Source organism: Perca fluviatilis, chromosome 21 (genome assembly GCF_010015445.1).
Source record: "Perca fluviatilis chromosome 21, GENO_Pfluv_1.0, whole genome shotgun sequence".
NCBI classification, from domain to species: Eukaryota; Metazoa; Chordata; class Actinopteri; order Perciformes; family Percidae; genus Perca; species Perca fluviatilis.
The window spans coordinates 32488007-32500516 of record NC_053132.1 but is presented as its reverse complement, the minus strand read 5'-3'; the positions used below and the strand labels follow the sequence as shown (position 1 = coordinate 32500516).

General features: G+C 39.0%; 1 protein-coding gene across 2 annotated transcripts in view; it reads left to right on the top strand.

The window, feature by feature from the left end:
* LOC120550790 (RNA binding protein fox-1 homolog 3-like) overlaps nt 1-12510 on the top strand; it is a 1027376-nt gene that overhangs the window by 839183 nt on the left and 175683 nt on the right. For both annotated transcript variants that reach the window (XM_039787629.1, XM_039787628.1), the window contains exon 6: nt 8915-9163. In XM_039787629.1, coding sequence (XP_039643563.1) covers nt 8915-9163 — 249 coding nt within the window. The remainder of the gene's footprint in view (nt 1-8914; nt 9164-12510) is intronic.

Genomic DNA, 12510 nt, shown 5'->3' with positions numbered 1-12510 from the left:
CAATAAGAACAAAATACATCATTTGCCAGCACTTTCCAAAACAACCCATAATTCAACAATTAATTCAAGTGTTTCCCCAATTGGAGAAACAATGGACCAGTCAGAGCTTTGTAGGCAGGATAAAGAATAAGATGGATGCACTTGGTACAGGTTCTCCTAATTTGACTTACAGTAATAACTGTTATATTGACATACTTCTTCAATCATCGTGAAAAGCATTAAATGCTTCTACTAACCACTAGAACAGCTTCTGGGTTGACTAAAATGACGTCGGCAATGCAGATACTTCACTCACTACTGACTGGTTAGGACAAAATAAAACAAATCAAACCCCGCTCTTCCTCTAAAAGAAACTGGCTAACATAAACATGATGTCAGACTAAATTAATTAAGTTAAACTAAATGGTTATTAATTTTCAGTAAAGTGTAAACAAATGTTTTAAGTGTGTGACCAAACAACCAGGACTGTTGTTTTTCTGGTGAGGACAGTCTCCTCTGAAATTCTGACATAGAGGCTCACAATGTAAAATGCAGTGGATATGCAGTGGCACTGATAGTCCTTTGTGGTAATACCAAGCGCTGTATTTAATTCTTGAGCGTAATTAGGGGTCCAAGCCCGAGGTTGTGGAACCCTATTGTTTTTCTAGAGATTATTATTTTTCCGCTGATAAAACTCACGCTACAGCCTAAACCATACATGGTGGGCGGGTGCCATTTTCAGGAATGGTCCAGAACCCTGTAGGGACCTCAGGCACAACAATTGACCCACTTCCACCGCTAGGTGGCGCTATAGCAGACAAAACGTGTTTGGCCTTATAACTCTCAAACCGTACATTGCACATTAAAAATACTAATATCTATGCGTTCCCTGAATTCAGCTGAATCTTCTGATATAGGCCATGACCATGTCTGCCTATACTTTTATGCGTGACAAATCGCGATTTATCGAAAACATACTTTGCCGATCTCCTCCTAGACCATGCAACCGATCTGCACGAAACTTGACACGTAGCATCTCCTGACCCACCTGCATTCTTTTCTAACGTCATTTTAAATCTTTGTTCTTGGCAAGGATATCAAGTCATTCCAAGTCAAACGGCTTAAGGCCAAGTGAAGGCACAAGTTACTAGTGGAGCTGAAAGTGTTTTTGATATTGTGCAAAAAGTGTAAAGTCTGTCATCAAATTCATGAGTCCGAGTGAAATCATGTGACTCATATCTACAGACAGCTCTGATACAGCTAACCACCCTAGCAATATATGAGCTCATGACATTTCAATAAGCATATCTTTTTCTAATTAGTTTTTCATCAATTGTGGCTTGACACGACTTTTACTTGCAAGTTATGCCATGTGTGTATGTGAGAGAGAGAGAGAGAGAGAGAGGGGGGAGAGAGGAAGAGAGAGGGGGAGAGAGGGTGAGGGTGAGAGAGAGAGGGAGAGGGAGAGAGGGAGAGAGAGAGAGAGAGAGAGAGAGAGAGAGAGAGAGAGAGAGGGCCAGGGAGAGAGAGAGAACAAAACATATTTTTTGTTAATAAAAGTACTGCATAGCTAGCAGCTAAATATGTCTTCTTTTTATTTACTGTTTCACATATAAATTATAGGACATGTACAGTATTTGCTTATTATATTCAGTGATATCATAATTAGCCTGTTTACTTGTATTATTATATGATAGATGTATAGATGCATTTACTCTTTTATTTCCTTGCTTTATTGTTTTGTTTTGTTTGTTTTTTATGCTTTGGCAGCACAGATGTATTGATTTTGTCATGCCAATAAAGCAAATTAAGAGAGAGAGAGAGAATTAGACATGTACCTCATGTACATATAGAGTCAGAGTCCATCAGACATCAGGCATGGTGCTCCACTTAGCCAAAGGGAAATAAACTCAATGAGGGAAAGACGGAAGATAGAGAGAGAGAGAGAGAGAGAGAGAGAGAGAGAAAAGTGGATGATGCACAGGGATAGATGGAAGGATGGATGAATAAAAGGGACGGATAGTATGATTTAGCTGATAGGAGAAATCATTTACCAGCGCAATTTGTCGACAAGGATCTGGGGATGTCTCAGTGTGTCAGTGCCTCAGCCACTTTGATGGATGATGGAAGTTCACTGACTTTAACACTCTCTCTCTCTCTCTCTCTCTCTCACTCTTGCTCGTTCTTACTCTCCTTTTCCCTCAGCCTCTTTTCCTGCTCACTCTTTTCTGCCTTAAACTCCAGCAGAGCAAAGCAGTCTCCAGCTTAGCGTGTGTGTGTGTGTGTGTGTGTGTGTGTGTGCATACAGGGAGATGTATCCAACATCAGTACATGATTAGACAAAAAACTATTCACACACTTCACACACTCCAGTTCCATTATTTAATTTGACTGTTTTTGTTTGGTGGTATGTGTTAGTGTATGTGCTTGTGTCCAGTGTGTGGACTGACCAGGTGAGACCATATATCAGCTCAGGTCTTTATCGATGCTGCGAGACAGGGAGGCCTATCGATACGGCTCCTTGTTTTACTGAACCAAGACTCGCCCCCGGCCACAGCTCCACCCTGAATAGACTCTGAGATTAACAGTAAGAGAAATCAGGGCTAGACCAATATATAACAGTCGAGAGCCGCTGTAAACATGGAACTTCTGAGTTCTGTTCCAGAGGTAAGAAAACCTCTACAATATAACATTGCTTAACAGTATGAAATGTGATTCACTCATTTGTCCAGATACAGATGGTATAAATCTAAAAAAAACATTGATATGATTTAGTTAGTATTTCAGCTTTTAGCTGGCTTTAACAAACAGAATGAGTGGGGACAGACCAAGCTGAACAATGGAGACGTTTTTCAGACATAAAAAGCTGAAAAGATGATCTTAGAAGAGAGCTTTGGTGGGTACCACAAACAGGAAAGATGGAGATGATGTATAATGAAACATCTGCCACACTGGGAAAAGCTGTGGAGGCTGCAGTTTTTTGAATGCTAAGAAATATAAATATTAGGCCCAATATAATATATATAATAAATAATAATAAATATAATAACACAATCTCTATTCAAGGTCCATTGAACTCTAGCAATTTGCTTAGTTGTCACAGAACTGTAGATGTCCAAATATGTACAGGAAAGTTTGAACATCTACTTTTAGAACTTTTTCAGAAGCCCTAAAAGTGCCAAAGATAGTTCATAAGGTCAAAAAAATGTACTTTATAACTCTATAATCACAAAGCAAAACAAACATATCAGTCTCTGTAGTATATAATCATGTCATTCTTCAATTAAAGCCAATGAATAATACCCTCAATGGGATATTGTATTGAGTTACAGAAACTAGTTAAAAAGGAAGGATGTCAGGACTATTGCTCTCTATTAATCTTGCAATACAACTATCATGTCAGCCACTCTGTTTTGTCCACTTCTGGATCATCACACATATAAAAACATTAAGATTATATATCATATATTTTTAACAATGCTCCTGTTTCTTTACCTGTCTAACTTGTAGCAGTGCCATTGTGATCACAGACCTCAGTGATGAAATTACTTTGGTGAATACAGTGTTATTAGAACCAACAAAAATACATGAACAAATATGGACAAAACTATGAAAACAAGACCAAGTTGAAATGAAGTTGAAGACCAAAGAAGGAAAGAGCTAAATAGACTCTACGGTACTAGTAACAGTTTTTACGCTTTAAAGATTGCCACCTGAAAACAAGTGATTTGTAAGAGCTGATTCAAAAAAAAATCATACAAGTTTGCACAACCTGCGCGAAGATGAAGGATATTAAGTACACAACAACTTCAGATTAAAATTGCCACTTAAGCTTGAAAAGAGCTGTCTAGTGTAAATCTATGTGTGTATTTGTACTGGCTGTGTATTGTTCATTTCGGAATGGTTAGGACATCACAACACTTTAAAAAAAAGCATTACTTCTATCCAAATCTATCATGCACAACAAAGTCCTGTTGCATTATTGATGACTTGACTCGTTTCCTGCTAGAGATTTATATTTTTCTTCATTTGTATGTGAAGTGAGCTTAAGTAAACCCTAAATTGAGCATAACGCTTCTCTGCCTGGGGAGTCGACTATGACTCTGTGCCAGGAACGATGTAGCTACAGTCAGTGAGCCATCGGCAAAATGCTTCATTATGCTCAACACCATCAATCTCCATGCATAAGAATAGCCAACTTCAATACCACTATTGGAAACAGCGATGGTCAGACTCTCATCCCGTCTCAAAAAGTTGCTGTGATTGATTTTTAAAAATGTTGAGCCATTTTCATAGAAGATTTTGAGCACTGCTGTAGAAAGGCAGGGTGCTAATATGTCAGATGAATTCATCATCATTGGTTGGAGTAAATTATTATTTGACAGGCATGTAAATTAGAAGGAGAGCCTGGACAGGGGTGAAAGAGCATGCTACTCACCTTAACATGGAAGGAAAAAAGGAATCACAGCAACTGAAGCAAGTGGAGATGAGAGGGAAAATGTCAACTTTTATTAGAAACATGGATTTCAAAACAGAGGTTGTCATCAAAAGAGTATCAGTTAATTGATCTTTCTCATCTTTATAAGGGATGTCATTTGCATCACTTTTCTTTGCTCTATGTGTTTGTCATTCCCTGTGCTGTTTGAGTGTTTGTGTGTATGTGTTTGGTCTTTCCACAGAGAAATCTCCTCGTGGGTGAGGTGGTTTAGTCTTGATCAAACAGACTTCTGTTCTACAAATAAAGCCAATATTTTTTCTCTTGCCATGTACAAAGGATACACTCTCACTCTCTCTCAGTCATGCAGAATAACACTGTTGTATGTTATAATTGTATTTGATTTGGTTATCTCTTTTGGTGTTTATTGACAGACAGGTAGTTTGTTGACTTGCTGTGTCATCTCCCAGCCTTGTCACTGTCATGATTTTATGACCAAACCATGGCTATTATTTAATTGCAATGATAGAGATAATATACACTGATTAACTGAGTTACTTTCTCTCGCCTCCCCCCCTGTTCTTGTCCTGAAAGTCCTCCAGTATGTCTCATATACCTATGTAAAACATTTCTGTCAAACTTAACTGGCAATTATGCCAAGATCTGGGGCAAGATGCTAAAAAGCATTATTTTCATTAGACTTGTAATTGAGAACAGCATAGAAGAAGTGCAATTTCACCAATTGTGTCACATCGGCAAAGTTCACCGACAGCACCAGAACGGCTGTGATTACTCACATTTTACAAACCTTTTGGGGACAGGCCCTCCCCCACCCTCCCTTCAGCAAATCAGATCACATCTCAGTTCTGCTTTTGCCTTCCTATAGTCAGAAACTCAAAGCTGACCTATTCTGAACTCATCATAATAAGGAAAATACAAAAGAAAATGGGATTCATTCTCAACTTTGCTAATTCACATAATTGGCACAACCTTTTATCTTCTTGGATGTTCAAGGGCTCAACTGAGCCACTAACGACCTCTGACTCCTCGATAAGTTTGCTGTAACATATAGTTCAGGACCTTAATAAAGTTTGATTTGAATATAAGTTTGTAATTTTGGTTTTGACAAGATGTCTTTTGACCATTTTTCTTCAAATCTTATGAGTAACTTAATTCTGATAGTGTTCAAGCTGCAGGTGAAATTGTTATGATATATACTGTATATTGTAATTCAACTTGAACATGAACAGCATAAATCTCGGTACTAGTTGCCTCCCCCGTCAGAGTTACTGAGGCGGCACTAAGCACCATGGGTATAGTCCACCTGTCTGCTGAGAGTGTCTAAGGTACAACTGTAAATAAGTTAAATACTATTTTCATGTTTTTTGTCTGTCATGCTATGTATATATCATTATTGCAAGGGGGATTTACCACTATACAAGGTGACATTTATGTCATATATCATTGAAGCTAAATAAATGCAGTCTTTCCCATACATTATGGACTTTCCTTTGGTATTCCTTCTTATTATCCAAATTAATCTGTAGGCCAACATATATCATATTTGCAGTTGGTTTTATTGTAAGCAAGTAAGTAAGTAAGTAAACTTTATTTATATAGCACCTATCACAGATAGAATCACAAAGTGCTTTACATGCAGCAAGTTTAACAATTTAAAAACATCATACAAAACATAAAAACATGATAGATCAGTCAACTGAAAGCTTGTCTGAATAGTAGTGTCTTCAGCTGTTTTTTAAAAGAAACAATCGAATCGGCCACACGCAGCGACAGGGGCAGGGTGTTCCACAATTTGGGAGCAACTGCCTGAAAGGAGCGGTCTCCCCGAGTTTTAAGGCGGGTTTTAGGTAGGGGTGCAACGGATAAAAAAACTCATGGTTCGGATCGTTTCTCGGATCAGAGTCACGGATTGGATCATTTTTCGGATCAGCAAAAAAAAAAAAAAAGACAAGACAAATAAAAATCCTGCCTCATTCACTGCATTTATTTGATTTTTGGCATTATCAGTTGTGACTGGTATATTACTAGTACTGGGCCTCTTTATCTTCCATTCCTCCACTGTTTATGTCAGTACCTGCGCAAGATGAGATGCCTGTGTGACTCTCGTAGAGGGGGTGTGTCTGCAGCACCGGACTTCTCATCTCCCAGTCTGCTGTGATAAGCGGTTGTTGACCAGCTTTTGTTTTCACTCCTGTCAGTGAAACACCAGGGTGATGTCGCTTCAAATGCGTGGCCATGCTTGATGTGTTTTCCACTGTAATATGGCTTTCTTGTGCCACAGTGCCTACACACCGTCACGGTTTTATCCACTAACCTCTTTCCTTCATCATTATATTTGACAGGGAAGCCAAAATGCTCCCATAAAGGGGATTTAAATGACGCGGGGCGTTCAAGCTCCTCCAATCCTTCAATCGCCATGACCACGCTGTGTGTGGACTGAACATGCGCACAATTTTTTTTTTTTCAGAAATCAATCCGCAGATCACGTGTGTGCCGAACCGAAGATATTTATCCAAACGGATCACGGATCAATGACGATCCGTTGCACCACTAGTTTTAGGGACCATCAGGAGATTTTGACCTGAGGAACGAAGAGTGCGGAAAGAAGAGTAAGGGGTCAACATGTCTGCAATATATTGAGGCGTCTGTCCATGTAGTGCTCTAAAAGTTAAAACAAAAATTTTATAATCAATTCTGTATTTTACTGGAAGCCAGTGGAGAGTAAATAAAATCGGAGTAATATGTGCCCTTCTGTTTGTTCCTGTTAAAGGCCTGGCTGCTGCATTTTGCACCAATTGGAGACGGCTCAGAGAAAATTTGGTAAAACAGGGAATTACAATAATCTAACCGTGAAGAAATAAAAGCATGAATGATCATCTCCATGGTAACTTTGGGCAGTATTGTTCTCAATTTAGAGATATTTCTCAAATGATAAAAACAGTTTCTGACCAACTGTCTAGAATGACCATCCAGAGACATCGATTGGTCAAACAAAACACCAAGGTTTCTTAGGCTCAACTGGATGGAGGAGTCCAAGGAACAGAGGAGTTGTTTAATTTGGGGTAGTTTTTGGTCTGGAGCAATGATCAAAGTTTCAGTCTTTTTCGTATTCAGTTGTAAATAATTGTTATATAACCAAGTCTTAATGCATGACAGACATTCCAATAAATCAGTAAATCTACCAGACTCAGATTCTTTGAATGAGCAGAACAACTGAATGTCATCAGCATAGAAGTGATAAAACACATTATTAAAATTACGGATTATTTCACCAAGAGGGCTAATATACAATAAAAACAAAAGGACCTAAAACCGAACCCTGAGGAACTCCGTATGACAGAGGGGTCATTTCTGACAAAATGTTGTTAACAGACACACAAAATGATCTATCACTCAGGTAAGAGGTGAACCATTTAAGAACAGACCCAGAAAACCCCATTTCATTGTGTAACCGATTTAACAATACTGTATGGTCCAATGTATTAAATGCAGATGATAGGTCAAGTAAAATCAACACAGTGTACTGTCCAGATCAGCACCACAAATTATTTATAATTAAAAAAACCCCCCCCAGTCATGAATGGCATTTAGGAAAACCTGACTGAAATTTATCAAGCAAATTTTTTTCCAAGTTAGCTGGCCTGCTACCACTCTCTCAAGGATTTTAGATAAAAAAGGCAGTTTAGATATAGGCCTGTAGTTAGTTGGTTCAAAAGAATCCAAATTAGGTTTCTTCAGTATGGGGCTGACAACTGCTTGTTTAAAATGGCTGGGCACAGAACCGGTTAAAAGGGAAAGGTTTACTTAATAGACCCTTAATATCATCACGAGTGATAGGTGAAAAAGTATCCCAAGAGTATGAGGCAGCTGACCCACAGGATATGATATCAAGAGATGGGTTTATAGTAGTTGTAATATCTTGCACCTTGTTTACAAAAGCATGTAAAAACCTATTACAATCAGTCTTTGAGTGTACAGGCACTCGGGGAGCAAGGGGAGAGACAATAGATATTGTATCAAACAGGACTTTAGGATTTTTCTTGTTCAGAGTTACCAGATTAGCAAAATAATCCGACCTAGCCTGTTTTATTATAACATTTAGCAGTGTGATAAGCTCCCTCAGATGCAATCTTTGTATTTTAAAACAGCTGAGACACAGCTATTAGTTATCAGGGCTGATAAAACAAAGAACAACGATAATGTCATGTAACTGCTGAATTAGGGTACTGGCACCTTTTGTTGTGAATGTTCTCACGTGGTTTTCAGTGATGCATTTTAGTTTGGATTTTTCTCTCTGTGAACATATACCAAACCAAGAAAACAACAAACTCATCAATTGTTTCGGACCAGAGTAAACCAACTATATATACCTATATAACTATAGGTGTGAAAATGCCCTAAAATATCAATCCTTATTAACCTGTTGGTTTGCTGTTTTCCATCCCTCTGTACTGTCGCTATCTCTATCTGTGCATGCAGGGTAACCAAGAGGCTCCAGCTCCCCCTGAAGCCATGGCCCAACCCTTCCCACAGGCCCAGTACCCCCCTCCTCCACAGAATGGGATCCCAGCTGAGTATGCCACGCCCCACACCCACCCACCGGCAGAATACACAGGACCAAGCACGGTGGCCGAGCACACCCTGACACTCTACACGCCTACACACACACAGAGCGAACAGCCGGGAAATGACAGCAACACCCCCACTCTCACAGCCAACACAGTAACCGTGAGTCTACAGTTTATACTAACATCATTATGAACCACATGGAATAAATTGTTTTGCTGTATTTTAATTCAGAGTTGGTATCAATGAGGACTGAAAAAGTTATGGGGACTTGACTGATGGTCGTGGACTTGACTGACTACAAAGGGTAGAAAATCTTCAATATCAACATTTTAAATGTGCGTTACTGTTAATGTGCGCTTCTGCAGATTTGAGAAAAAACATCTCCTTTACAACAAAAAGTATCTCATTTACAGTTTGCAATTGTTTATTAGACCTATTTCTTCATAACAAATGATTTTTAAATGAAAAATATATTACTGTTTTAGGTTCAGTTATCAATCAGTTTTCAATGGGGGTGTGGCCTTGACTAACTGCCACTTTGCTCATTTGAAAGCCATGATGTCTCTGTCTCATGGGTGGGCCAAATTCTCTGGGCGGACAAAGCAGAAAAAGGGGAGGTAACCTTGCTCCTTATGAGCTCACAAGGATCAAGATTCCAGATCAGCCCATCTGAGCTTTCATTTTCTCAAAGGCAGAGCAGGATACCCAGGGCTCGGTTTACACCTATTGACATTTCAAGACATTGGGGGACCATAGTCAGGCTGGGGGAACGCATATTAATGTAAAAACCTCATAAAATGAAATCTTCATGCCATGGGACCTTTAATGCAAAATGTTTTATAGTCATCTAAATGCTTTAGTATGTTTTCGCCAGTGTCACAGAAGTGAGTAAAATTGGCACAATTTGAGGTCTATAAGTGTATACAGGTGTGGTTGAGAACATGTAGAGGGTAAGTGTGGTGATTTGCATAATGCGGCATAAAGCATGTCTTAGGTATTGTTATTGAAGTATGACTTACAAGGGCCATGACAAGGGCCAAAAAAAAATGTTTAACCGTGTTTTAACTGATGTAGTTTATGTTGTGTTTTAATCACATTGTTAACATGTACATTTTCAGAAACTACAAGAATTTAGATTTTTTTTATTGGCACCTTCAGACATACAAAACAAATTACACAACGTGTGACAGGTAATAGCAGATGGTGCACAGAACAGATAAACACAAATAAGAACAAAGACCCTCTCCCACCCCCCACCCTCTGCGGTCTCGAGGAAAACAAAACAAATGTCTTGTGGCACTGAGGTTATTAAGTCTGATATTTGTGCTGCTGCGCTTTTCCATAGGTTGATAGTTGATGATTTGACTTTGTTAATCCTTGCTGTAGAGAGCTCGAGCATAACTATGTCCAGAAGGTACGCCAACCACTGTTTTATACAAAGCCGGGGAGCCAGCGCTGAGCTATCACTTTCTTGGTTGCAGTTGAGCCGGCTAGCCAAATTTTCCTCTGTCTCCCAAGCAGGTGTAATTTAGAATCGTCATTAAGTAACAAAACAGTCGGGTCAGTAGGAAGTCGACATCCTATCACATCAGATATTATTGATGTTGTTTTATTCCAGAAGTCATACACCTGTTCACACGCCCAGACCATATGCAGGAAAATTCCAGTTTGTTCAGGTTGACAGAACGTGTAATAGGGAGTGGGAATGACTTCAGAGACGTATCTCTTCTGAGGAGTCCAATATGTCCTATGACATATGTTGAAGTGGATCTGCTGGTGATTTGGGTTCCTGGAACAGTGGAAAATGTCCCAAACTGCCTCCCAATTAATTGTGTTCCCCTCAGGGCTCAGCTCTCGCTCCTATTTCCCCACTATTGGGAGTTCTATGGATACTTGCATCAGTTTAGCATAAATCCTGGACACTTAGAATTTAGATTTCAAATTAAGCCCCATACATACAGTACAGGCCAAAAGTTTGGACACACCTTCTCATTGAATGCGTTTCCTTTTTATTTTCATGACTATTTACATTGTAGATTTTCACAGAAGGCATCAAAACTATGAATGAACACATATGGAATTATGTACTTAACAAAAAAGTGTGAAATAACTGAAAACATGTCTTATATTTTAGATTCTTCAAAGTAGCCACCCTTTGCTTTTTTATTAATAAGGGACAAAATTCCACTAATGAACCCGGACAAAGCACACCTGTGAAGTGAAAACCATTTCAGGTGACTACCTCATGAAGCTCATTGAGAGAACACCAAGGGTTTGCAGAGTTATCAAAAAAAGCAAAGGGTGGCTACTTTGAAGAATCTAAAATATAAGACATGTTTTAAGTTATTTCACACTTTTTTGTTAAGTAAATAATTCCATATGTATTCATTCATAGTTTTGATGCCTTCAGCGAGAATCTACAATGTAAATAGTCATGCAAATAAAGAAACACTTTGAATGAGAAGGTGTGTCCAAACTTTTGGCCTGTACTGTACATTCTTGTCTTGCAGTTGTACTGTTATAAGCTTTTCCATTGTGGGAGTGGCCATGGGATAAAAACATGGAGTGGTGGGCTAAATCTGACTTTAAAATGCAATGGGAACAGGGAAATCTAAAATTCAAACCACCATCTTATATTTTAACTCATGTATATTTTAGCCACAAATCCGTGGTGTGTTATTCTCCTTTGAAGGTTTAAAGATAGTTAGTTGAGACCTAGAGTTGCAGCCCACATGCTTTCTATTGGTGGGGGGCACGCTGGGAAGCATGCAGGAAACTGAAAGTGAAACCTCTCTTGCTGTCTGAAGTTCCTTTGACACTACATGAAACTTAAAACTTTAAAATGTTAGGATCATCCAATCATGATTGCCTTGGGGTTCCATATTTGATCAGCTACTGGCTTGACCTCTGAGTTGATTCTGAAAGCAGTTACAAGATCTGGGAGACCAAAGCAACATGAAGCAGGGTTCCGTTCACAATGTTCTAAAGGTTTAATGAGACACATAAGGATATTTACATTTTCTAACAATAACTCCATTCACTTAGATGACATGAGGGTAGATAGATAAAAAAGATGCTCCATAGAAAAGGAGGATTAGTTCAACACAGATAAATCTTCAGAAAGGAAAGCAGCGTAACAATTTATGATACTCGTGGCAATTTTGTAATCCCACTTTGACAATGAGGAATGAGACAAAAATCTCTTAAAGTATTGTCAAACTTTTAATGCTCAGAGCATAGTACACAGGACAAAGATTGGTTTGTAATATGCACACCGATAGGAAGCTGTTCTCTCACTTTATACCTTGGCCAGGTCCTCCCTATTTGGCCAGTGTGGTGTCTTTCAGTTTGTGTTTTGCATGCCTTTGTTCTCAAGACATAGGGCTTACCAGCCAGAGGTGAGTAGCGTGATGACATCCAGGTGGGAGATGCCTTAGCACATGTATCTGTTAGCAAATGCAATCAGTTAAGTTTCACTCAGTAAAAGGTTGCATTATAAAGGAATC